General features: G+C 41.4%; 2 protein-coding genes across 5 annotated transcripts in view; both read right to left on the reverse strand.

The window, feature by feature from the left end:
- Positions 1 to 14755, reverse strand: part of atp8b5b (ATPase phospholipid transporting 8B5b) — a 19703-nt gene extending 4948 nt beyond the window's left edge. The window contains exons 1-17 of the mRNA XM_014131737.2: positions 14467 to 14755; positions 14290 to 14334; positions 7115 to 7196; positions 6891 to 6949; positions 6641 to 6754; positions 5532 to 5630; positions 5332 to 5393; positions 3170 to 3242; positions 2881 to 2951; positions 2676 to 2758; positions 2395 to 2553; positions 2181 to 2269; positions 1848 to 2035; positions 1185 to 1393; positions 998 to 1041; positions 695 to 860; positions 176 to 364 (exon numbers count right to left, since the gene is read on the reverse strand). Coding sequence (XP_013987212.1) covers positions 176 to 364; positions 695 to 860; positions 998 to 1041; positions 1185 to 1393; positions 1848 to 2035; positions 2181 to 2269; positions 2395 to 2553; positions 2676 to 2758; positions 2881 to 2951; positions 3170 to 3242; positions 5332 to 5393; positions 5532 to 5630; positions 6641 to 6754; positions 6891 to 6949; positions 7115 to 7169 — 1660 coding nt within the window. The 5' untranslated portion in view covers positions 7170 to 7196; positions 14290 to 14334; positions 14467 to 14755. The remainder of the gene's footprint in view (positions 1 to 175; positions 365 to 694; positions 861 to 997; positions 1042 to 1184; positions 1394 to 1847; positions 2036 to 2180; positions 2270 to 2394; positions 2554 to 2675; positions 2759 to 2880; positions 2952 to 3169; positions 3243 to 5331; positions 5394 to 5531; positions 5631 to 6640; positions 6755 to 6890; positions 6950 to 7114; positions 7197 to 14289; positions 14335 to 14466) is intronic.
- An 8180-nt stretch (positions 14756 to 22935) lies between these two features.
- Positions 22936 to 26966, reverse strand: part of LOC106565090 (protein unc-13 homolog B-like) — a 32000-nt gene continuing 27969 nt past the window's right edge. For 2 of the 4 annotated variants that reach the window (XM_045690410.1, XM_045690413.1), the window contains 5 exons: positions 26758 to 26905; positions 26332 to 26388; positions 26002 to 26094; positions 25739 to 25898; positions 22936 to 25595 (listed from right to left, as the gene is read on the reverse strand). In XM_045690410.1, coding sequence (XP_045546366.1) covers positions 25310 to 25595; positions 25739 to 25898; positions 26002 to 26094; positions 26332 to 26388; positions 26758 to 26905 — 744 coding nt within the window. In that variant the 3' untranslated portion in view covers positions 22936 to 25309. The remainder of the gene's footprint in view (positions 25596 to 25738; positions 25899 to 26001; positions 26095 to 26331; positions 26389 to 26757; positions 26906 to 26966) is intronic. The other 2 variants (XM_045690427.1, XM_045690418.1) reach the window with 1 other exon arrangement.

Here is a 26966-nt window from a genome sequence, read left to right on the forward strand (position 1 = left end):
GTTTGCTCAAATCAAAAAACTAAAAAAGTCAACCTCTTACAATAAAGCCACCAAAGTTTGAACAAATTTTATAGATTCATAGATTCTTCATGTCATTCAGATCATTCTAGATAGCTATGGTTTCACATATTTCCTTAATTGTAAAAGCATAACGGTTAGTGTTGGTTGGACTCACCGATGACCGACATCCTCTTGCGGACGTTGTTGAAGTCCAGAACAGCCAGCAGCTCGTAGGTGACCAGCTCTCCCATCTCCACCACAGTGATGCTCTCTGGCGTACGAGAGCGGAACACAAAGCCAAAGTTCCTGGCTGCTGTGACCAGAGCGCCCTCGTCTGGTGACTGGGCCTGGTAGTACAACTCACCTAGAAGATCACAATGGAGTGATTCATTTGTCACCGTGTCTAACCTTGTCCTGGGTACCAGTCTTTCTAGCTAACATTCCACTCCTTGCCACTCCTGTCATTTGCCAGAGGAATGGCAAAGAGTGGAATGCTAGCTAAAAAGACTGGTAGCCAGACTAGTCTAGCCTATGGAGTAGGTAGCAGTTGTCCCAACCACTGGTAACACAGATAGTTCTCCCATTAAGGGGTAGACATAGGGCTGTGGTGAAGTACAACTTCTACCTCAAGCCTCCATACGGTCACCTACACCCATGCAATAACATGTGAATCCAGCAGGAGGCGCTTGCTCACCCTCCTTCTTCTCCTCAGGCATGACAGTGTGGCACAGTGCCAGCAGGCGGAAGAAGGCCTGCACCTCAGGGTTGCCCTCCCTCACCACCTCCACCAGGCTGTTGTCATGGAAACAGAACTTTGGGTCTGCCAAGTTGTTCCAAGAGAAGTCCACCTTCTCTGTTTTCTACCGGAGAGAGAAAAGGGAGGGTTAGGAATGTTTGTGCCACAGAATGTAAAGACTTACTGCCAAAGAAAGGGACTTAGAGATGTTCTTTCATACATTAAATCCATAAACCCAACACACCCTGTTCCTCCTCTCACCTCATTAATCTCAACTCTTTGTCCTGAAAAGTCCAACAACTCCCCTGGAGAACAGAAGCACATTTAGTCAGTTACATGGTACAGTGATTGATTGGCGCCAATGTGTATTAAATTAAGTCTTAATGCATTTGTGTGTGTAAACACATGACAACTGTTTTTGTGTGTGTATTCCAGCGCCAGGCCTCACCATAGGACTTTCCGTTGATGGAGCACTTGTTGAAGGTCATGATGTTCTGTGTGAGTGTTCCGGTCTTGTCAGAGAAGATGTATTTGATCTGGCCCAGCTCCTCGTTGAGCGTGGTGGTCCTGGCCTCGGCAGGCGTGTCACTCTTGGGATAATACATCTTCCTGTCCCAGTTTATGTAGAAACTGTTCCCCAGGCGAATTATCTCCACACTGCACCCAATACACAGGAGGAAGAGAAAGAAAGGGAGAGAGAAAGAAATGCAATCAATTCACTTTGATGATTAGTGGTGAAACAGTCCTGTCACCAAAGGCACAGTAAGAGGAACACATTTAGATGCACATGCAGTGAATGACTAGATCAGGGGTGCCAAACTCATTTTGCCACGAGGCCGTGGCCTTCAACGAGATCCGGAGGGCCGCACTGAAAATTGGTTATGTTTCCTCACCGTCAAAATTGGCCAAAAAATAGTCATCTATCCATATTTTGGGGATTTTTTTATGCTCCCTGACTGTCTAGCTTTCATTTCAGTGATTATTGTCTGGACACATTCAAAAAACCGGTATGAATGTAGGTCCATTATCATTTCCATATTTTTCTTTTTTTTTACAACAACATCTAAAATATATGTTTGTCACTCCTAGAGAAGATGTGAAGTGCACTGACCTGACATAGAGAGATATAGGCACCACAGTGTTGAGGATGATGACATAGGACCAGAAGGTGAGGAAGGCTGAGAAGGGAGCGTTAACCCCCTTGGGCAGGAAGGCAGCGAACTTAGAGCCCTCCTGGTATTCCCAGATCCCATTCCCAATGGCCAGGATTAAACACATAATCATCAGGAAACCAAAGATCTGGAAGACCAAACACAACAGTTAAGAGGTGTGTGTGTGTGTGTGTGTGTGTGTGTGTGTGTGTGTGTGTGTGTGTGTGTGTGTGTGTGTGTGTGTGTGTGTGTGTGTGTGTGTATGTCTGTGTGTGTATAATACTCATACTCACACTCAGCACCAGCACATTCATGAGGCGGTCAATGCTGGTCCGTTTGAATGTGGTCCTTCCACAGTTCTGCATTAGCTTGGTGTCTGGACCTAAAAGAATGAATAGATCTATCGTCGGTTGAGGATTTTTTTTAAATGAAAGTTTTGGCCATATAAAGGGACACCCTAACCTGTTAGGTAATGTCTCTGTCATTATGTGGACCGATATGGCTCACCTCCAAAGACGACCAGGCCGAAGCACCACTGGGTGTTCCTCAGAGTGCAACCTCTCAGCAGGATCCTCTCGTTGTCCAGTGAGTACATCTCTCCCTTCAGGGTCAGGGTGCCAGTGAACTTATCCAGGCGGTTGTTGGGAGGCTCACAGCGCACCTCGCCTACGCAGGGACAGAAAGGTTCAGGGACTATACAACAGTGACTGATGAACAGGTAAGAGTATTCTAAATAATACGATCTAGACTTTTAAGCCATGATAATCTATCAGTTTTTCCAGTCTTACCATTGAAGTTGGCCAGGTTCTCTACACTATCCTCCAGCTTCCCTGTCACAGTCAGGGCCTGCTTCACCTTTAAGTTAGTTTCTCTAGAGGAGGAAGAAAGCAGGATGAGAAACACAGAGGGAGAGCTGATACAATTAAAAAAATGCTGTGAAATTTCACAGGTGTGAAAGGTAAACACAAACACATGCAACACACAGAAACACACCCGTCTAGTTCAGCAGTTTCTATGTAGACAAGATTGAGAGGCTCACTGCTGGACAGCAACAGAAGATCAGCCTGGAGAAGGAGTGATAGACAAAACAAAAGGAGAGAGAGAGAAAAAGAAAAAGAGAGAGAAAAAGAGAGAGAGAGAGACCCCATAAATTATGAAATCAGTTCGATTTTCAATTCTGTAGAATGTCTGGTGAACCTCACTGGCTGATTGTATTTCTATTGTACATCTGCCCTTTGACCTTATCACCATCTGCAGACACCTTTATCACCTCCATCCTTACCGTGACAAACTGATTATTCTCCAGCTTGATGATGTCCCCAACTTGAACATCCATCCACTTTTCACTCTGTAGTCTGAAAAGAGCAAGAATGTAATGATGCAGCGCTAAAGCAAGCCTACAGTGACCTCTGGTGTTTGAGAACGCTAAGAACACTGACTGACGTCACCACCAGATGCATTCATAAGAAATATATAGACCTCTTGAGAGGGGAGAGGCTATATGGACATGCCTGCTGCCCAAATTGATGACGTGTGTTGCGCAGTTGATTGGACACGAATGGATTTGGTTCAGTGAGAGCCAGGCATTTATACTGAACTAAAATATAAACGCAACATGTAGTGTTGGTCCCATGTTTCATTAGCTAAAATAAAAGATCCCAGAAATGTTCCACACGCACAAAAAGTTTATTTCTATAAAATGTTGTGAACACATTTGTTTACATTACATTTCTGCTTTGCCAAGATAATCCACCCACATGACAGGTGTGGCATATTTTGAGCGTGCAACTGGCATGCTGACTGCATGCTGTCCACCAGAGCTGTTGTCAGAGAATGAAATGTTCATTTCTCTACCATAAACCGCTCCAATGTTGTTTTACAGAATGTGGCAGTACGTCCAACCGGCCTCACAACTGCAGACCACATGTAACCACGCCAGACCAGGACCTCCACATCTGGCTTCTTCACCTGCGGGATCGTCTGAGACCAGCCACCCGGACAGCTGATGAAACTGTGCGTTTGCACAACCAAATAATCTGCACAAACTGTCGCAAACAGTTTAAGGGAACCTCAACCGACTTCAGTGGGCAAATTCTCACCTTCGATGGCCCCTGGCACGCTGGAGAACTGTGCTCTTCACGGATGAATCCTGGTCTCAACTGTAGCGGGCAGATGGCAGATAGTGTGTATGGCATCGTGTGGGCAAGTAGTTGTGAACAGAGAGCCCCATGGTGGTGGTGGGGTTATGGTATGTGCTGGCATAAACTACGAGCAACTAAAAAAAATGCATTTTATCAACGGAAATGTTAATGCACAGAGATACTGTAACGAGATCCTGAGGCCCATTATTGAGCCATTAATCCGCTGCCATCACCCTTATGTTTTAGCATAATAATGCACGGCCCCATGTCGCAAGGATTTGTACACAACTCCTGGACGCTGAAAATGCCTCAGTGTTTCCATGGCCAGACATGTCACCAGACATGTCACCAGACATGTCACCAGACATGTCACCAGACATGTCACCCATTGAGCAGGTTTTAGATGCTCTTGATCGACGTGTATGACAGCGTGTTCCAGTTCCCACCAATATCAAGCAACTTTGCACAGCCATTGATCAATAGTCCACAATCAACAGCCTGATCAACTCTATGTGAAGGAGATGTGTCTGTTTACACCAGATACTGACTGGTATTCTGATCCACGCCACTACCTATTTTTGAAGGTATCTGTGACCAACCAATGTGAAATCCATAGATTAGGGCCTAATTGACTGATTTCCTTATATGAACTGTAACTCAGTAAAATCTTTGAAATTGGCACAAGGTGCCCTATGCTCCCACTTGCTGAGGACTGCTTTCCTGGATTAAGGAGAGGGAAGTAGTTAGATAGCGTAGCCAATATCAGGGGGACAGCTAAAGGACATTTATTCTAGTGATTTTCAATGTAGCCTACAACTACGGCATTAAAGTAAAAAAATGTATTACAAATAAGGAACAATTACTCCTATAAAAATGGAATGATTCTGAAATTTAAGTTTCTTGTCACAAGCATAAACTAAGCAAGCTGGGGAGGTTGTTATGGGTGTAAGATGGCACGTTGATACCATCTGTTGGTAAATGTTAATTACTGCAACACCGGTGTTTTTTACCGGCGTGCTTGATATACCCGGACGTATTGCAATGTACCGAACAAGACTGGTTACTCGCATCAATGACTCTGTCTCGTCATTTAACATCCAAATAGAGGTCTCATTATGATGACTGACTGAACCGAATCCGTTTGTCCCCACAAAACTCTCACTGCGCAACATAAGTCATATCCTTTGGGTACCAGGCATGTCCTTGTAGCCTCTCCCTCTTGAGACTGTTGCTAATCTGTGACATTCAAGCACTTTCCAAGCACTGAGAATCTGGTTTACACAACAACAAAAAAGAGACTCACTCTCCTTCGATGAGGACCTCCACCTTCCGGTTGTTCACCTGTCTGTCACATCTGTGTCTGTTCTACACAGGCAAAGGAAACGGAAAGAGAATGAGGATTTGGAGACCAGGACACGTACATAATTGTGACGACAAACAGGTCTATGTGGACCATCTCTTGCATGCGGTCTTAATACTGTAGTTAGTAGATGTTGAGCTCACCATGTCGTCGCTGCAGTCCTTGACCATGGTCATGGAGAGCACCAGGACCAGGGGGACCACGGTGGTGTACCAGGGCAGGGACGATACCTCTGGGATGCTCTGAGAGGAGCCAGGATAGACAAAACTCACCTTTCTGCTGCTATATTGTACTACTATACTCCCTACTATACACTGTATACAAAACATTAAGGACACTTGCTCTATCCATGACATAGACTGACCAGGTGAATCCAGGTGAAAGCTATGATCCCTTATTGATGTCACTTATTAAATCCACTTTAATCAGTGTACATAAAGGGGAGGAGGCAGGTTAAAGAAGGATGTTTAAGCCGAGACAATTGAGACATGGATTATGTATGTGTGTCATTCAGAGGGTGAATGGGCAAGACAAAAGATTTAAGGGCTTTTAAACGGGGTATGGTAGTAGGTGCCAGGCACACCGGTTTGTGTCAACAACTGCAACGCTGCTGGGTTTTTCACACTCAACAGTTTCCTGTGTGTATCAAGAATGATCCACCACCCAAAGGACATCCAGCCAACTTGATACAACTGTGGCATTGGAGTCAACATGGGCCAGCATCCCTGTGGAACGCTTTCAACACCTTGTAGAGTCCATGCCCCAACAAATGTAGGCTTTTCTGAGTGCAAATAGGGGGGGGTCCTTAATGTTTTGTACAGTCTGTGTATAGTACTGTATAGGCCTACAGCCAGCTCCATTGGCATGAGGAAGCTTACGTGGATACTATGAAGAAATACACATTTGCACTCAGATTCAATGTACGTTTTTTGTATTTTTCAGGAGTTTGAATATGTGTACAATGATTCCCTTGATTTGGCCTTGGACTGGTGCTATCTAAATCATACGTAGATATGCTGAAAGATAACTGGATAAGATATTATAACTGGTTAAAATGAAGAGAGTTCAGAGAAGCATATCTAATGTCTGTTGAAAGCAAGTGAAGATGTCCAATTACATGTACATTGTGTCATACTGATGTTCTCCTAACAAGTATAGTATGTAGGTGTACAGTCCCAGTACATTTGTCTACAGGACTCAGCCCTGTGCAGCATTGAGAGGATACGGCTCAGAGTGGCTGTGTAAAGGTTACCTGGAGACAGAGGAGGAAGAGGAAGTAGGCATTGGCCAGTCTCTGGAACTGCTCAAACAGATTGAGCGGGAGAAAGGTGAATACGTTGTATTTGGAGGTTTTGATGGCATTGTCCTGCATGGGGAGCAAGAGGGGAACGTGTTACTGTGACACATACACATGAAAACATATACAACATGCATACAACATATATACAGACACACATCGTGTAAACATTGGTTTGGAATGAATAGTCAACCCCAGTACTCACAGCGTACTTGTAAGACAAGTTGAGTTCTCTGTCATTTGCTCGTAGGTGTCTTTCTTCCTCTGTAGGTGGAAACACAACATAATTTAAAGATCACTGGTGTGGCCATAAAAGTAGCAACTTTTCCACCAATAAACTCTGGTTTTAGCACACTTTAGGGCTGAGACATAGGTGTGGCAGTAAAATAATAAATTCCGCATCAGACATCAGCAGGTCATTTAACTCACCTTTCACAGCCTTCCCCCCACACTCCAGACCCAACTGTGACAGTAGGGATCCCATGTTCACCTCAACACTTCCATATTCCACCTGGGGGAAAAAAACAGATGGGGGATGTGGAATAGTAGCTAGAAACATAATGGAATAATAGTGAAACTTGTTATCTAAAATGATGAGAAGCAAGGTTGGGAAAATTCCTGACCGTGATTTCTTCATACAAGGGTGGTGCAGCTACAGTATACTGTAACTATTTAACGACAGGAATGGTCTCATTTACTCTAGTAAATCAAATCACATACTCATGGTTAGAAGATGTTAATGCGAGTGTAGCGAAATGCTTGTGCTTCTAGTTCCGACTATGCAGTAATATCTAACAAGTAATCTAACAATTTCACAACAACTACCTTATACACACACAAGTGTAAAGGAATGAATAAGAATATGTACATATAAATATATGGATGGCCGAACGGCATAGGCAAGATGCAGTAGATGGTATACTAGGTCTATATTCTCTAACCAATGTGTGGAACAGCAAGTGTAGAACAGCTATAATTTTATTATGACAAGTTCATGGTGAGCCTTGCAGTGTTGTACTCATGTAGGCCTTTAAATGTAGTGTCATTGGTAACGACCACTCTTATCAGTTTTACACTACTGAGAGCAATAATTAGTTAATGACCTCCCCCGCCTCCATACATATCCTTCTGCCCACAGACAGAGGCACACACCTGTTCCCTAAACACAGAGTGAGTTTCCTGATATCGAAATGAACACAGAGAATTGACTAGGTGAAATTGAGCAACAATACAGCATTGATAACGTTACAGAGGTGCTCTAATGGGCTTTATAGGGATTCTCTTAAGTTTTGGACAAGGAGCAGGTTTCTATGAATAGGTTTCTCATACACAGATTAAATGGATCCTGGAGGAGGCCTAATTCAACTAAATCAGGGACTCTTGAAAATCGAGACAATCCTTGTCAGGCAGGGAAACTTAATTTTTATAGTGGATTGTTTTATATAATTTTTACATTATTTTAAACAACACAATTATATTTAGTGGAATTTTATATGGGAAAAGATTAGTTTTAGTTTTTGGAATTTTCTAAATATGCCCTTGTCTGGAGCAAAGGATCCCATTTTCAAAATCTCCAAAAATGTGTTTCAAATTCTAAAAACTGGCAATAATGAATATTAACTGAAATTAAGTGAACTATTAGAATTTTTGCAACCAGGAAATGGCTTAGCGATTTCTACAAAGTGCATGTTCAATTGAAAACAATCACAGTAAGGTACTTCATTGTTACCTAGAAATCATTTGATATGATAAAAATGGCAGCATTGGACCTTTAAGATAGAATATGAATTTTTGTTAAAATATGTACATTTTAATTAGGTTTTTTGTCAACTCCGTGCTGAGTACTGAAAGATCTCAGAGAATGGTTGTTTTTATTGAAGATTTTTGATTGAATAATTTTCCATATATTAGAAATGTTTGCGTTGAATTTGTATTTTTAGAGGCAAAAACATGTACAGTGCCTTCGGAAAGTATTCACACCCCTTGACATTTTCCACATTTTGTTTTTACAGCCTGAATTTAAAATGTATTAAATTGATTAGATTTTTTGTCACTGGCCTACACACAATACGCCATAATGTCAAAGGGGAATTATATTTTTCAAAATCTTGAAAAGCTGTAATGCCTTGAGTCAATAAGTATTCAACACCGTTGTTATGACAAGCCTAAATAAGTTCAGGAGTAAAACATTTCTTAACAAGTTTTATGCTTAAGTTGCATGGACTATAATAGTGTTTAACAATTATCTCTAAGGTTCCTCAGTCGAGTAGGGAAATTTCAACCACAGATTCAACCACAAAGACCAGGTAGGTTTTCCAATGACTCGCAAAGATGGGAACCTAGATGGGTGCATTTGTTTTTTATCACATATGAATATCCCTTTGAGCTTGGTGAAGATAGTAATTACACTTTGGATGGTGTATCAATAAACCCAAACACTACAAAGATAAAGGTGTCCTTCCTAACTCAGTTGCCGGAGAGGAAGGAAACCGCTCAGGGATTTCACCATGAGGCCAATGGTAACTTTAAAATAGTTACAGAGTATAATGGCTGTGATAGGAGAAAACTGAGGATGGATCAAGAACATTGTAGTTACTCCACAATACTAACCTACTGTAATTGACAGAGTGAAAAGAAGGAAGCCTGTACAGAATACAAATATTCCAAAACAAGCATCATGTTTGAAACAAGGCACTAAAGTAATACTGCAAAACATGTGGCAAAGAAATTAACTTTTTGGCCTGAATTCAAAGTGTTATGTTTGGGGCAAATCCAATACAACATATTACTGAGTACCACTCTCCATAATATACATATGCTTTCAATATTTGTATATTAATTTCTACAATTTATAGTTGGTTTAAAGTTAAGTCATTCAAATTTGGAGTTTTAACATATTGTCCCATGTACATTGTGTAATTTACCATTGGTCCTTACCTAGCCCCATAGAGATATCCAAAGGTGATCCAAATTTACCACAGGCATTATGATTGGGTAGTGTACTGCTGCACTCTGAATTGATGATTACTTGTGTGCTGCCAGCTTTGGGCATGTGGGCAGGATTGAAACAATTGAAACAAACCCAAACTTGTGATGCAGTCACGACCACAAGTCTCACAAAACTCTGTTTTGGACGAGACGGACTATGACCAGAATTATCCTATTTACACTTAGTCAATTTTGACAGTAGAATAAATGTTTCTGACTCATATCAATGCCAAATAGGCTGTTTTCTAAATGAAAAGTATTTTTTTTAGGGACAGATATTCTTTCAAATCCAAGTTTATGTCAATATTCAGAATTTTATTTGAATCACTGTTCTGCAACATATTCTTAACTTATTGAAGTATTTGCAGTTCTAGACCTACAGTAAGGTATGTTTGCTTTATAAAAATGTTGTTTTATGTTCTGAATCTAGAAAAACATGCCAAAAAGCTAAATAAATTAACCCTGGAGCATTATATAGTGCTATAACACAAAACAAAAATATGTTTGGAGATTTGTATTACATATTTGACTAATCTAATGTTACAATTAAACATTCAAGGCCTTTTATCACTTGCTGAACAATAAATGCAGAAATGAAATGCCTTTTATGGTGTCTGGCAGAGGTCACATAAATCCATTTAGTTGCATTTAATCAGGATATTGTTCCTTTACATGGTGATAGATACTGTACTTTAGTCTATCAAAATGTATATTTCAAATGTTGTTAATATTAAGACAAATATTTGTGAAGAAAAGTTGAGATTGTCCCATCTTTCAAGAATCCCTGAAATATGAATTTCATAAATGTTGTTCTGGATTACTGTGGCTGGAGCCTTTTTAAATTAAAATAAACCATAGTCCCTGGGAATATCTTAGTCCATGTCGCCAAACTATGACTCATCTTTAGTACAGTGTAATTTGTTCCATTAGGAGTCTTTGAAACGTGTTAAAAGGGTCGTTCGATGATATTTTATATTTTCAGTAATTTGTGCACAAATATTTAATTTTAAAATTCTGTTATATAAAATTAAGGGCCTTTAATATAGACCACATGTAAAATTCAATAAAGACTTGCTAAAGTTTCCCTCTGTGCATCCTCTGTGACTTCTAGGAAGATTTTAACACACACACATTTTTCCAAGTTTTCACCCTCATTGTGAAACCCTAGTTATTTTGTTGCTTTGACAAAGTCATTTTTAAAGATTATTTATTTCATGTTATTAGTGATTTATTTTAAAGTAAAACAAACCCCGTCTCTCATTTTAAGGTCAATGCTGTTACATGAAATTAAGTCTTGTTTTAATATGGTGAAACTACTCCTTTAAAAAAAATCTAAAGAGACATTGAACATCTAATAGTCAAATTATAGTGTAACAGCAGGTGATCTGGGTCTACTCTTTAAAAAAAAAAAAAAATTCTGGTATGTTGTGGTGGAAAACTGAGCAGTTCGAGCATAACACATCAACCATAGATAGACAGGCTAGAAACGTAATATTAATAATACAAAAATAAGAATCTGAAGCTTGCATTTAATTCCTCCTCCCTGTTGCACACAAAAAGCTTCCATTCCCCCAGTGACAAAGGGATTTACAGCTGATTTAAGATGAAGTCATCAACTCTGTTACGGTCAACCCTGTTACTTTATTTTGTCACACTTTATTTGGATAATCCATCTGTAGATGGGCTGCTCTACAGATGGTCATACTATCAACAAACTATCTGCTGATAAGCAACTGCTTGCTAAGGTTACAGTTAGGTTTAGAATAAGGTTAGGATAAGGGTTAAGGTTAGGAGATTGTTGAAATGTTTCTGATAGTCAGTAAATAGTCTGTAGACCATCTACAGATGGACTATCCAAATAAAGTGTTACCCTTTATTTGGCACTTACTACCTCTTGAGATGGTGGAAAAAGATACACTACTCAAAAAGCACCTAATTGGTGTAATGACCCAAAAATAGAAGAAAATACAAATCTGATCAGAGCAAGTAAAATGTATAGTCCCTCATAAAGACATTGACTGTACCATATTAGTTTCTTCTATCAAGGGTGAAGCTCTTGTAAAAGCTCATGTACATTAACGTGCTAGGGATTAAGTTTTCTTCACTCTATACTCACTGGTAGAGTACAGTGGATTTGGAAAGTATTCAGACCCCTTCTCCACATTTTGTTATGTTACAGCCTTATTCTAAAATAGATTACATTAATTGTTTTCCTCACCAATCTACACACAATACCCCATAATGACGAAGGGAAAACAGGTTTTTAGACATTTTGCAAATGTATAACATTTTTAAAACAGAAATACCTTATTTACATAAGTATTCAGACTCATTGCTATGAGACTCGAAATTGAGCTCAGGTGCATCCTGTTTCCATCGATCATCCTTGAGATGTTTCTACAACTTGATTGGAGTCCACCTGTGGTAAATTCAATTGATTGGACATGATTTGGAAAGGCACACGCCTGTCTATATAAGGTCCCACAGTTGACAGTGCATGTCAGACCAAAAACCATGCAATTAAGTCGAAAGAATTGTCCGTAGAGCTCCGAGACAGGATTGTGTCGAGGCACAGATCTGGGGAAGGGTACCAGAAAATGTCTGCAGCATTGAATGTCCCAAAGAACACAGTGGCCTCTATCATTCTTAAATAGAAGAAGTTTGGAACCACCAGGACTCTTCCTAGAGCTGGCTGCCCCAACAAACTGAGCAATCAGGGGAGAAGGGCCTTGATCAGGGAGGTGACCAAGAACCCAATGGTCACTCTAACAGAGCTCCAGAGTTCCTCTTTGGAGATGGGAGAAACTTCCAGAAGGACAACCATCTCTGCAGCACTCCACCAATCAGGCCTTTATGGTAGAGTGGCCAGACGAAAGCCACTCCTCTGTAAAAGGCACATGACAGCCTGCTTGGAGTTTGCCAAAAGGCACCTAAAGACTCTCAGATTCTCTCATCTTATGAAACCAAGATTGAACTCTTTGGCCTTAATGCCAAGCGTCACATCTGGAGGAAACCTGGCACCATCCCTACGGTGAAGAATGGTGGTAGCAGCATCATGCTGTGGGGATGATTTCAGCGGCAGGGACTGGATAGCTAGTCAGGATCGAGGGAAAGATGAACGGAGCAAAGTACAGAGAGATCCTAGATAGAACCTTCTCCAGAGCGTTCAGGACCTCAGACTGGGGTGAAGGTTCCCCTTCCAACACGACAACGACCCTATGCACACAACCGGGACAAGTCACTGAATGTCCTTGAGTGTCAGAGCCTGGACTTGAACTCGATCGAAAATCGTTGGAGAGACCTGAAAATAGTTGTGCCGCGACGCTCCCCATCCAACCTGACAGAGCTTGAGAGAATCTGCAGAGAAGAATGGGAGAAACTCCCCGAATACAAGTGTGCCAAGCTTGTTGCGTCATACCCAAGAAGACTCGAGGCTGTAATCGTTGCCAAAGGTGCATCAACAAAGTACTGAATAAAAGGTCTGAATACTTATGTATAGGTGATATTTCAGTTTTTTTTTTTTATTCTAAAAACGTTTTTATCTTTGTCATTATAAGGTATTGTGTGTAGATTGATGAGGGGGAAAAAACGATTTAATCCATTTTAGAATAAGGCTGTAACGTGACAAAATTTGGAGACGGTCAAGGGGTCTGAAAACTTTCTGAATGCACTGTATGTCATGTTGAGATGTAACACCAATCCTTATCAACGCTTAGTACCAGAGAAAAATATCCTGTTGATAATCCATACTGAGTCAGTACACTTGAGATAGCTTATAACCCTGAACATTAGACCTGGTATTCCCTACAGTATATTCACAAAGCTCCTCTCAAGTTCTTATCTCTATTCTTATCTGTTTTCTAGGTCCTTCGTGATGGGCGCCACCAGCTCAACCTCATATACTTTTTATTTAAGTAAATGGAAAGCATTAGAGTTACATAAACTGTATTTAATTTATATGTATTTATAGTATATAGCAATGGAGATAACATGATGAGCCACTTATATAATTTGCCATTTCAGATTCTCAACAGAGCAATTTTCCTTTCCACAATGGGTTTACAATAATGGGTCATATATTTTTGAGGGAGACGACTTGAAGTCTCTGTGCGTCCATAATGTCAACAGGGTTGTCACCATGACACTGTGCAGTTCAATCACCACAGCTAAATGTATTTTTGGCAGAAACTGACAAATCAACAGCTGTATCCACAACTCCAAACCAGAGGTCATAAGGTGATCTATCCCTCTCACGCCCACCACAACACCCAAAACTAAATCAACTAGGTAATCACAATGCTTTCCCACACCCATAAACAACACACACAGTATTCCATTCATTTTTGTTTTAGTTGAGACTCACATTGGACATCTCTGCTCCCTTCATTGTACCAGAAAATACACTTGGATACAGTGCTTTACTGTGTTAAAGATAATTGAGATGCTGGAGGTCAATTAGACTTTGATCAGGTTTTACTCCATAGCCAAATACTGTATCTCTGAAGTCTCCGAACTTGTAGAGACTCCCTCCTAGACCCCAGAAACAGGTTCACAACATTGTTAGCAGCAGTATCAGTAGAAAGTCATAAAAACATCCAATCATTTCAGTCACTTACGTCAGTGAGAAGAATGGTATCAGAGTCCTTAGGAACGGCAAGGTCCTTCAGCAAAACACACAGATAGGTACAAATAAGAGGAGCAGGGAGAAAGTACAACACCAATGACTCCCAGTTCTCTCACTCAGCGCGCCCTCCCTTTTTTAGTTGAACTAGAAAGAAATCCAGGAGACAGACCTGTGCTTCCGTCTGGTCAAATACAGACACAGGCCGAGACGTAGACACAGACGCTCCTCACAGACCCCTAGGTAGAAGGCAGGAGCAGAGCAGAAAAGGTGGAGTCCCAGTGCTGGGATGTGAAGGGCTGGGGGAGCCACAGTCAGCAGCAGGTAACGGAACGGGATCCCATTCAGTGTAATGGCACAAAGCTTGAGCAAACACTACAGGCAGCGATCTTTGGACTTCGATGGTGAGCCACAGAGCAGGGCAGGAGCAGAGGCAGTAAAACTGTGAGGTAAGGGACTGACACTAGCCAATCAGAACAAACAATGGAGCAATGACCAGGGAGATCAGAGGATGCAAGGTATGTCACACACCCGGAGGGGGGGACACATGCGCAGACGCACACCACTTTCCACTTCCAATATGAATTCATATCAAACAGGCATACTGCCCAAAGTTACAATAGATTACATATTGATTTTGACAAGATTTATTCATGTCTATAAATGTTACTCTTATCAGACAATGAAATTGCTCATACGTGGACTTGAAGTGTCAGTACCATCGGAGTTGCGATAATTGTTATGAAAGTAGTGGGAGGATGTTGATCAGAATCTCAGCCCTTCAGAGCTACAGGTGAAATCCAATACCTGGACATGAGTACAAAGGGTCCTCTGTAGTCCCGAGGACTACGTTATGAGCCAATGGGTAAAAGGACGCACAGACACGAATATAGACACATGATACCAAGCTGTTGAAGAGACACATCATGTCATTATAACTGTGGGTAAGTCTTACCTTGTGGGTATGGACATCTTCATGACCCTTCTTCAATGACACAGTGGTCTTTACAGGGCATGTGTCTTTTATAACTCAAGGTATTGCCAAAAACCTGTAGAACATACACTACAAGACCAAAAGTATGTGGACACCTGCTCGTCAAACCTTTCATTCCATAATCACGGGCATTAATATGGAGTTGGTCCCCCTTTTGCTGCCATAAAAGCCTCCACTCTTCTGGGAAGGCTTTCCACTAGATGTTGCAACATTGCTGCGGAGACTTGCTTCCATTCAGCCACAAGAGCATAAGTGAGGTCGGGCACTGATGTTGGGCGATTAGGCCTGGCTCGCAGTCGCCGTTCCATTTCATCCCAATGGTGTTTGATGGGCTTGAGGTCAGGGCTCTGTGCAGGCCAGTCAAGTTCTTCCACATGGATCTCAAACCGCTTCTATATTGACCTCGCTTTGTGCATGGGGGCATTGCATGAAACAGCAATGGGCCTTCGCCAAACTGTTGCCACAACGTTGGAAGCACAGAATCGTCTATAATGTCATTGTATGCTGTAGCGTTTCCTTTCATGTTTTCTTTTAAATCCACAATTTGGATCCCTCCACAGCCTCAGAGGATCTAGGTAATGTTTCTAACCTCTCTAGATTACAACCGAATTATGATAAGTGAACTATATTACTTATTGGATAAAAAAGATCATTTTTACATTACCGTGCAGTTTACCAATAAAATGGTCTGAGAGTGAAGTTGACTTACTCAATATTCATATTCTAAAAGAAAGAAATTCTCACTACAATTCATTTGAATAGAAAGTTTGCAAAAATGGATAAGATCTTGCTACCATGGAAAGGAAAATACCTGTATGTTTGTGTAAATTAACTCTTTAGTCATATCCCAGTTTACCTACTTGCTTATGGCCTTGCCTACACCTAGCGACTTATTTTTTTTAATTTTATGAGCAAAAAATATTCCATTTAATTTGGAACAGCAGGCAAGACAAAATTAAACGGACATATTTATATAATGAACATGAAACAGAAGGCAGAAATGATTAAATATTAAAGCATTAGACCTCTCACTAAAGTCCTCAGTCATACAAAAGATACTTAAATTCGAACTGGTTCTCTAGCGAACTCGTAAGAATGTCGCACCTTAAGAATGGCCTTTTCCCCTTTATTCAGATTAGACAACAAATATTATGCTTAAACTAAAATGATTAAGAAAAAAAAAATGTTTTTTTACAAATATTGTATAATCTGGTCCTCCCGAGTGGCGCAGCAGTCTAAGGTTCAATCCCAGGCTGTGTCACAGAAGGCTATGACCGGGAGACCCATGAGGCGGTGCACAATTGGCTCAGCATCGTCCGGGTGAGGGGAGGGTTTGGCCGGCTAGGATTTCCTTGTCCCATCGCGTTCTAGCGACTGCTTGTGGCGGGCCGGGCACCTGCAAGCTGACTTCGGTCGCTAGTTGGACGGTGTTTCCTCCGACACATTGGTGCGGCTGGCTTCCAAGTTCAGTGAGCAGTGTGTCAAGAAGCAGTGCGGCTCGGCAGAGTCGTGTTTCGGAGGACGCATGGCTCATGACCCTTGCCTCTCCTGAGTCCGTATGGGAGTTGCAGCGATGGCACAAGACTAACTACCAATTGGATATCACAAAATTGGGGTGAAAAAGGGGTTAAAAGTTGACACACGCAGCTATCAAAAATATATGGAATTGTCTGCTATACTCAAAATTACAACCAGCTAATTGCAGCAATACCACAAAAATGGTAGAGGCAAGTGGAAGAAGTAAGGGAAGACCAAAATGGTTAAAGAAAATTGGTAGAAAAAAAAAGTTATACTAGTTTAATTTAAGGACCAAAAAATTGACAGCTGAGCTAAATAGATTGCAAAATATTTGGATAGAGATTTTCAATGTACCGATTCCATGGCACACGAAACAACGCGGGATACAACATTTACAGTAGTTTTTCAATTTAAATTTTACAAAATTCTTGCAACCAATAGAATGTTATTTGTATGGGGGACACAACCATGCCAGCTCTGTGGATTTATCTGCGAAGAGACTCATTAGATCATTTGTTTTGGTATGGTCCATATGTAGCTTGTTTTTAGTCACAGGTTCAGGAACGGCTGAAGAATTGCAACATTTACCTGGAGCTAACTACAATAGCACTGTTGGGTGATTTTAAAAGTCATTCAATCAATAATACTTTTAGAATTAAAAATAAATCTTTAATTTACAATCTGTAGAAACTATGAGAATAGAAAGGTTCAGAACTTTTGTGAAACATCACAGCACAGTTGAAAAATAAATGGCAAATAGAAATCATAACCGGATGGTCTTCAGAGATACAGTTGAAGTCGGAAGTTTACATACACTGAGGTTGGAGTCATTAAAACTACACTAATTCTTGTTAACAAACTATAGTTTTGGCAAGTCGGTTAGGACATCTACTTTGCACATGACAAGTAATTTATCCAACAATTGTTTACAGATTATTTCATAATTCACTGTATCACAATTCCAGTGGGTCAGAAGTGTACATACACCAAGTTGACTGTGCCTCTAAACATTCCAGAAAATGATGTCATGGCTTCAGAAGCTTCTGGTAGGCTAATTGACATCATTTGAGTCAATTGGAGGTGTACCTGTGGATGTATTTCAAGGCCTACCTTCAAACTCAGTGCCTCTTTGCTGGACATCATGGGAAAATCAAAAGAAATCAGCCAAAAAATTGTAGAACTCCACAAGTCTGGTTCATCCATGGGAGCAATTTCCAAACGCCTGAAGGTATAAACACCATGGGACCACACAGCCGTCATACCTCTCAGGAAGGAGACCGTTCTGTCTCCTAGAGATAAACACACTTTGGTGTGAAAAGTGCAAATCAATCCCAGAACAACAGCAAAGGACCTTGTGAAGATGCTGGAGGAAACAGGTACAAAATTATTTATATCCACAGTAAAACAAGTCCTATACCAACATAACCTGAATGGCCGCTCAGCAAGGAAGAAGCCACTGCTCCAAAACGGCCATAAAAAGCCAGACTATGGTTTGCAAATGCACATGGGGACAAAGATTGCACTTTTTGGAGAAATGTCTTCTGGTCTGATGAAACAAAAATACAACTGTTTGACCATAATGACCATCGTTATGTTTGGAGGAAAAAGGGGGAGCTGAAGAACACCATCCCAACTGTGAAGAACGGGGGTGGCAGCATCATGTTGTGGGGGTGCTTTGCTGCAGGAGAGACTGGTGCACTTCACAAAATACATGGCATCATGAGGGAGGAAAATTATGTGGATATATTGAAGCAACATCTCAAGACATCAGTCAGGAAGTTAAAGCTTGGTCGCAAATGGGTCTTCCAAATGGACAATGACCCCAAGCATACTTCCAAAGTTGAGGCAAAATGGCGTAAGGACAACAAAGTCTAGGTATGTGAGCGGCCATCACAAAGCCCTGACCTCAATCCTATAGAAAATGTGTGGGTAGAACTGAAAAAGTGTGCGAGCAAGGAGGCCTACAAACCTGACTCAGTTACACCAGCTCTGTCAGGAGTAATGGGACAAAATTCACCCAACTTATTGTGGGAAGCTTGTGGAAGGCTACCCGAACTGTTTGACCCAAGTTTAAATTGTTTAAGGCAATTGTACCAAATACTAATTGAGTGTACAGTGAGTGAAAAAAATATTTGATCCCCTGCTGATCTTGTACATTTGCCCACGGACAAAGAAATGATCAGTCTACAATTTTAATGGTAGGTTTATTTGAACAGTGAGAGAGAGAATAACAACAACAAAAATCCAGAAAAACACGTCAAAAATTGTATAAATTGATTTGCATTTTAATGAGGGAAATAAGTATTTGACCCCTCTGCAAAACATGACTTAGTACTTGGTGGCAAAACCCTTGTTGTCAATCACAGAGGTCAGATGTTTCTTGTAGTTGGCCACCAGGTTTGCACACATCTCAGGAGGGATTTTGTCCCACTCCTCTTTGCAGATCTTTTCCAAGTCATTAAGGTTGAGGCTGACGTTTGGAAACTCGAACCTTCAGCTCCCTCCACAGATTTTCTATGGGATTAATGTCTGGAGACTGGCTAGGCCACTCCAGGACCTTAATGTGCTTCTTCTTGAGCCACTCCTTCGTTGCCTTGGCCGTGTGTTTTGGGTCATTGTCATGCTGGAATACCCATCCACGACCCATTTTCAATGCCCTGGCAGAGGGAAGGAGGTTCTCACCCAAGATTTGACGGTACATGGCCCCGTCCATCGTCCCTTTGATGCGGTGAAGTTGTCCTGTCCCCTTAGCAGAAAAACACCCCCAAAGCATAATGTTTCCACCTCCATGTTTGAGCATTCCTCCTCCTCCAAACACGGCGAGTTGAGTTGATGCCAAAGAGGTCCATTTTGGTCTCATCTGACCACAACAATTTCGCCCAGTTGTCCTCTGAATCATTCAGATGTTCATTGGGAAACTTCAGACGGGCATGTATATGTGCTTTCTTGAGCAGGGGGACCTTGCGGGTGCTGCAGGATTTCAGTCCTTCGCGGCGTAGTGTGTTATCAATTGTTTTCTTGGTGACTATGGTCCCAGCTGCCTTGAGATCATTGACAAGATCCTCCCGTGTAGTTCTGGGCTGATTCCTCACCATTCTCATGATCATTGCAACTCCACGAGGTGAGATCTTGTATGGAGCTCCAGGCCGAGGGAGACTGACAGTTCTTTTGTGTTTCTTCCATTTGCGAATAATCGCGCCAACTGTTGTCACCTTCTCACCAAGCTGCTTGGCAATGGTCTCGTAGCCCATTCCAGCCTTGTGTAGGTCAACAATCTTGTCCCTGACATCCTTGGAGAGCTCTTTGGTCTTGGCCATGGTGGAGAGTTTGGAATCTGATTGATTGATTGCTTCTGTGGACAGTTGTCTTTTATACAGGTAACAAGCTGAGAATAGGAGCACTTGCTTTAAGAGTGTGCTCCTAATCTCAGCTCGTTACCTGTATAAAAGACACCTGGGAGCCAGAAATCTTTCTGATTTAGAGGGGATCAAATACTTATTTCCCTCATTAAAATGCAAATCAATTTATAACATTTTTGACATGCGTTTTTCTGGATTTTTTTGTTATTCTGTCTCTCACTGTTCAAATAAACCTACCATTAAAATTAGAGACTGATCATTTCTTTGTCAGTGGGCAAACTTATGTAAACTTCTGACCCACTGGGAATGTGATGAAAGAAACAAAAGCTGAAGTAAATCACTCTATTATTCTGACATTTCACATTCTTAAAATAAAGTAGTGATCCTAACTGACCTAAAACAGGGAATGTTTACTAGGATTAAATGTGAGGAATTGTGAAAAACAGAGTTTTAAATGTATTTGGCTAAGGTGTATGTACACTTCTGACTTCAGCTGTAGATGGGAGGCGTTGAGGAGAGCTGAAGGGTGGGACAAAAAATAGCTAAGCACACTGCCAAGACAACGCAAGAGGGGTTTCGGGACAAGTCTCAATGTCCTTGAGTGGCCCACTCATAGGCCGGACTTGAACCCTGGAGAGACCTAAAAAACAGCTGTGCAGCAATGCTCCCCATCCAACTTGACAGCGCTTGAGAGGATCTGCAAAGAATAATGTGAGAAACTCTCCAAATACAGGGGTGCCAAGCTTGTAGCGCCATACCAAAGAAGACTCAAGGCTGTAATCGCTGCCAGATGTGCTTCAAAGTACTGAGTAAAGTGTCTGAATACCTACGTAAATGTGATATTTCATTTTTTATAAATTAGCAAACATTTAGAAAAAAACTGTTTTTGCTTTGTCATTATGGGGTATTGTGTGTAGATTGATAAGAGGAAAAAACAATTGAATCAATTTTAGAATAAGGCTGTAACCTAACAAAATGTGTAAGAAGTCAAGGGGTCTGATTACTTCCAGAAGGCACTGTACACTGAGTGTACAAAACATTAGGAACTAACTAATGCTCTGTCCATGACAGACTGACCAGGTGAATCCAGGTGAAAGCCATGACCCCTTATTGAATTCACTTGTTAAATCCACTTCAAAATCAGTGTAGATGAAGGGGGGGAGACAGGTTAAAGAAGGATTTTTAATCCTTAAGACAATTGAGACATGGATTGTATGTGTGTGCCATTCAGAGGGTGAATGGGCAAGACCACATATTTAAGTGCCTTTGAACAGGATATGGTAGTATGTGCCAGGCGGTTTGAGTGTGTCACCACTGCTGGGTTATTCACACTCAATATTTTCCCATGTGTATCAAGAATGGTCCACCACCCAAAGGACATCCAGCCAACTTGACACAAGTTGGAGCATTGGCGTCAACATGGGCCAGCATCCCTGTGGAACGCTTTCGACACCTTGTAGAGTCCATGCCACGACGAACTGAGGCTGTTCTGAGGGCAAAAGAGGGTGCAACTCAATATTAGGAAGGTGCTCCATGCCAAATTTCCTGGCCCCATGTCCATCGGCTCAGTTCTTATAGCCCTGGTTTGATATGGTGTCATCTAGTAGTGTAGTGTGGCTGACTATTCTCAAATTCATTAGAGGCTAATTCATTGAGTCTATATTCCAAATCTGGAGTCAATCTGATTTATGGTTCATGAGAAGATGAAGTATTTTTTTCATTAGCATAAGTGCTAACGTGCATCTATTAGGTACAGTCCGGCCATACAATATTTGAATGCAGCAACAAAAAATCTCAAAACCATTAAGCGACTGATGTAATGAGTCTATACACACAAAATCTGGAGTGAATCTGGCATATGGTTCATGAGCAGAAGATGATTTTGAGCATTAGCGTTAAATATGAAAATAACTAGTTGTTAATAGTTTCCCTGTTTTTTGAGAAATCAACAAGAAATTCAGTGTGGTTCATTTTAGGGACGACCATGATAGCGATGACACGTTTCAAGTTGATAGGCCACTGTGGAAGTGGATTTACAGTGGTTTAAATGGACACAAATCAGATTTGTCAATAACTCAGCCATCTTTTGACCAATCCCTTAGCTTGAGAAAAGCTAAGTTTGGAGAAGTACCATGGTCCTACATTCCAAATTTAGTCAGAGGTTTTTTATCATTATTTAAAGCATTAGTTTTACATAGTCAAATTTGATTGCTAAGGTTCCTTATTTTTGAAGATAAATGCCAAACTTAACACGGTTCATCATGGTAACGTCTGTGATGACCCTAAAAAGTTTTGAGTTGATGGGCCATTGTCTAGTGGATTTAAATGGACAAATAAAAGCAGATTTCCTGATTTATCAATTACTCAGTCATCTCTTAACCAATCCCTTAATTTGAGAAAATCTAAGTGATGTACCATGGGCCTACATACTGCATTTGGTGTTATTTAGAGTGTATGGTTCATGAGAATACGTTTTTAAAAAGTAAAAAAAAAAAAAAAGTCCAATATGGAGGAAAATCTATCCTGACGGACATTATGGGTCCTTGAGGAGAATTTGTTCAGGATGAGGAAAGACACCTACATACAAGGTTTCAAGTGTTTAGGTCAAACGGGCCGCTGGATATGAGGGTTTAAGTGAGACTGCTTATAACTGTCACCTATAGGCCAATCGGTAGTTGGCCTGTAGTTTCTGTGTGCCAAATTTGAAATAAAAGTAACCAATCTATGTGAGTTCGCTGTGAACCCCTAATAAATTAGCCAGACACATCAATAGCTATTTCTTAAATACTTTATACAAAATTAATAAATTGTAATGTACACATTTTAATGATCAATACCATGATCTTTCCAGTTGCAAAATACAAATAAAACTTCACAAAAGTCCAGTTACTCAGACATACAACACGTGCTAACTAACTATTGTAGTGATTTAATTATAGTGCAATGGTTCACAAGATTTAAAAAATATGTATTAAAAAAATGTAATGAAACGATAAAAAGTGAACACTTGCACAGCTTGGCACAAGGAACATGTATCTTAGTGGCAGTGCCCTCCTTAGAAGTAGACTTTTCCCCCTAAATCAACAGCCAAAAAGATGTATTCACATTGGTACTGTAGATACTGCATATAAAGCCCAGACATAGCTTTAACAGTGTGTGATGTTGCAGTTTTCTTCTTTGTGTGAATATCAAACTGACTATTATTGTATGGACAACGGCAGTGTAACTTGACAAATCGCTAAATATTTTTGTTAGGAGTGATATGTTCTCATTTCTATCAGGGATATGACAGGCATGCATTACCCCTTACTGTATACTGTAGATCCAACAGAACTCATGCATTACCCCTTACTGTATACTGTAGATCCAACAGAACTCATGATACCGTACTGAACATCTCCACATCATTCCAACATTTTTTTAAGAGGGATCAAAATGGAAAACAACAAAAATATAAATACTATATCTAAGAAAATGACTACATCTAAACAAATATAAATCCTCCAATACAATTAAAAACAAAAATAAAGTAACAGCAGTCTGATACGGTTGATTCAGGTCAAATTGACCAACTCTCTGCATCGTTGTGAGAAAAGAAATACACAGAAAATGGGGGGTAAAAACATGTATATAGAAATCTTCTATTATCACCAATGTAAGGCCACTCAGAGATACAAGGAAACATAGCAGGAAAATATTTGCAAACCGAGGGCTTGGACTGCCTTTTCCTAGCCTCGTTACGAACCATACGAGGCTAGCCTTTCCCTCATCTGAGATGAAAATTGTTTAAACTCCTCTGGTCCCAAAAGCCCCTCTAGGTCCACTTAGTATCTGTAGGGTCCTGCTAGAAAACTGCAGTAAAAAGCTATTCAAAACTATACTCAAATGCCATCTAGCAGCCCTCTGTTTGCAAAGTAGACCAGACTCTACATACAGAATAAATACATAAAAACTAAAAATAAAATGGCTGTCATTGAGGGTTGGCAACATTAGCCAAATGTTTGTAAAATGTTGTATTCAACAGGGTTATTTAGCAGTGATTACTAAGTTCAAGACAGGGCCCTACATACACTATTGTCGTTTTTTGATGTAAGAAGCAATAGTCCATATTAAAAAGTGCTCACCACTCTCTATCCTTAAAAGGAAGGTTTCTCTCTGGATAGAAGGCAGCCCTTTGCATTAACAACATTTATGACAATTTAGACTAAAAAGTATTACAGTAATTCTCATTCAAAGTGCATTGTTAACACTGTATGGGACTAATGGGTTATGAATAGAAGTCCAACACCTGACAAGGCACACAACTTACAAACCCTTTATATTGAGTGCTGTTGCCGTTACAGTACCTCATGTCAAAAAAATAGGGGGGAGAGTCAAATGTAAAACTCACTTCAGAACCACCACACGGCACTAATTTCAATACAAAAAAAACACACTTCACTTTTCTACAGGAAAAAAAACTGGATTTGTACACTATATTTAGGAGTAGGGTACTTGACATGTGGTAGAAGTCCAAACGATAGAAACCAGGTGAATCTACTTCGACCAAAACACAAACAATGACATCCTGCGTTTTGACCCGAATAGTGGCATCAATGAGATTTGAACATGGATCCTGAAGAACACTAAAGAGAGATTGAGGAAGATAAACAGCTTTCTACTACAGTTACAGTTTTCTGTCTGAACTTCACACATTCACAGCTTCTAAAGTGTAAGGCATCAAACATATGGCCACAGTTGGGGGGTATTGCACATGAACACTGGTGGGGATTGTGGGGTGAGGGGGAGACCCTGTGCTGAAGTGCATACAGGCTGGCAGGAATTGATTGGCATATAGCGCCCATGGCATGTCCATAGTGCCAGACTGGCCAACCCACAGTAAGTACAATATCGTGTGAGATTGTGTCTAATAACCATTGAGTGAGAGAGAAACTAACTACGTCTGTGTAGGAGATAGGGAGTGAGGGACACAAAATGGGAGTCTGAGAAACACACAGTGAGTGACAGTGTAATGGTGAACCAGTGTCCATCAAACAGCCAGTAGCAGCCAGGGGACATTATTAGTCCAAAGTAGTAGTAGTCAATGTGCTCCTATTACTTCCCACTTTACTAGAGGCCCTTCACACCCCTCCTTCAGGGAGACCTCATCTGCCCTCCTCCTCAGAGCGTATCTCAGACTTGAGCTTGACGAACTCCTTGGCCACCTCGTCGTTGGAGCGCTGGGAGAGGATGCGCATGGCGGTGAGGCCTGTCTCGTCCATGGTGACCCGCTGACCCAGGGGGCACCAGCACGCCACACTGCCCTTCTCTGCCACATCCCGCAGCTGCATCACAGCCATGCCCACCACCCGATCGGCACGGCCAAAACAGTAGTCCTTCACACACATCTGCAGCTCGTAGCACTCAAAGCCATCCTCGTTACCTAGGATACTGAGGAGACATGGAAGAGGGGAGGGAGAGAGATACTTTTTTACACTTTTTTTTTTTACAATGAGCAATGGCTATTTCAAGGGACTACACATTGATCATTTTAGGCAACAGGCTACTGTACTATTGCTTGACTCTGGACTCACAAGTGGAAGGTCTCGTTGAACTTGGGCGCCCAGCTGTTGTTCTTGGACTTGGATTGGAACTTGCGCTTCTTGTCACTGAGGTGGGGTCCAATCATGGTGATCTCCACAAAGGGCCGGAACATCCCAGACGTCTGCCACTTCAGATCATTGGCTCCCACCACTGGTACAACGAGGAAGGAGATTAGTTTGTTTGTTGGGATGGGGAGACACAGAAAAGGGTTTATTGCAGTAATTGTTTTCCTTAACTCTACAAATATACAAACCTTTGACAGTGACTTTGTGCTCCCCAGTACCAGGGTGGGTGAATAGGTCGATCTGAACGGATATCTCTCCCACCGGCTTGTCCACTCCTGACCCTAGCACACACAGATGGGAACACAAGACATTATCTTCCAGTGGTGGTCAGTGTGATTATAGATACCAGTAGTATCCTTTAGGGAGGAGGAGGAGGAGGAGAGGGTATGGGTAGGGTCATACAACCAGGAGGAGGAGCAGTCAAGGTTGGTGTTTGGGGCGAACTCACCCACAGGGGGAGATGAGAGGGGGTTTATGTACACAGAGTAAAGGAGATCGGGGTTGTTGACACCACCTACCCCTGGAGGGTTGTATTTTTTCGTTGGGAGTTAACCTAATACCCTTCCCATTGTGCACTGGTGAGGAGGCAGCAGAAAAGATCACAGGAGAGAAGACAAATAAGCAAACAAAGTGTCAAATGGCAGCAGTGAGTCATTTTAGAGTTAGACAAATCCCAGCACACAGAACAGTCACAGAGCCAGAGAAAGTTAGTTTCCAGGTATGTAACAGAGGCACACACAGTATTTAGCTGATAGATCAACTTCAAGCCCAATACTAAATAGAACAGTACTCAAGAGGGAGCACTGGAGCCTCTGGTGACCCCTGGTGGCAAATCATGGGAGAAGCAAAGGTCTTATTTTATGACTAATATACAGTATTTAGTTAGACACAATGGGAAGCAGACTGATGCTATTGTGTGTGTGTGTGCATGCGCGCCGCCTCACCTTGTGTGTGTTGTGTTGTGACGAAGGTCTTGATGAGCGTGTCTGTGGTCTGCGTGTAGAGGGACAGAGCGTGGCGTAGTGAGGTCAACTCAGGACTCTTCTCCAGGAACGCCTTCTTCAGACCGTTCCCTCCTGCATGGAAGTATTGCTGCAGAAGAGTGAGAGAGAGGGAGAAGGTTTGGTTCCCTACTATAAAATGAATGAGGCCT

This window comes from Salmo salar, chromosome ssa01 (assembly GCF_905237065.1).
Source record: "Salmo salar chromosome ssa01, Ssal_v3.1, whole genome shotgun sequence".
Lineage (NCBI taxonomy): Eukaryota > Metazoa > Chordata > Actinopteri > Salmoniformes > Salmonidae > Salmo > Salmo salar.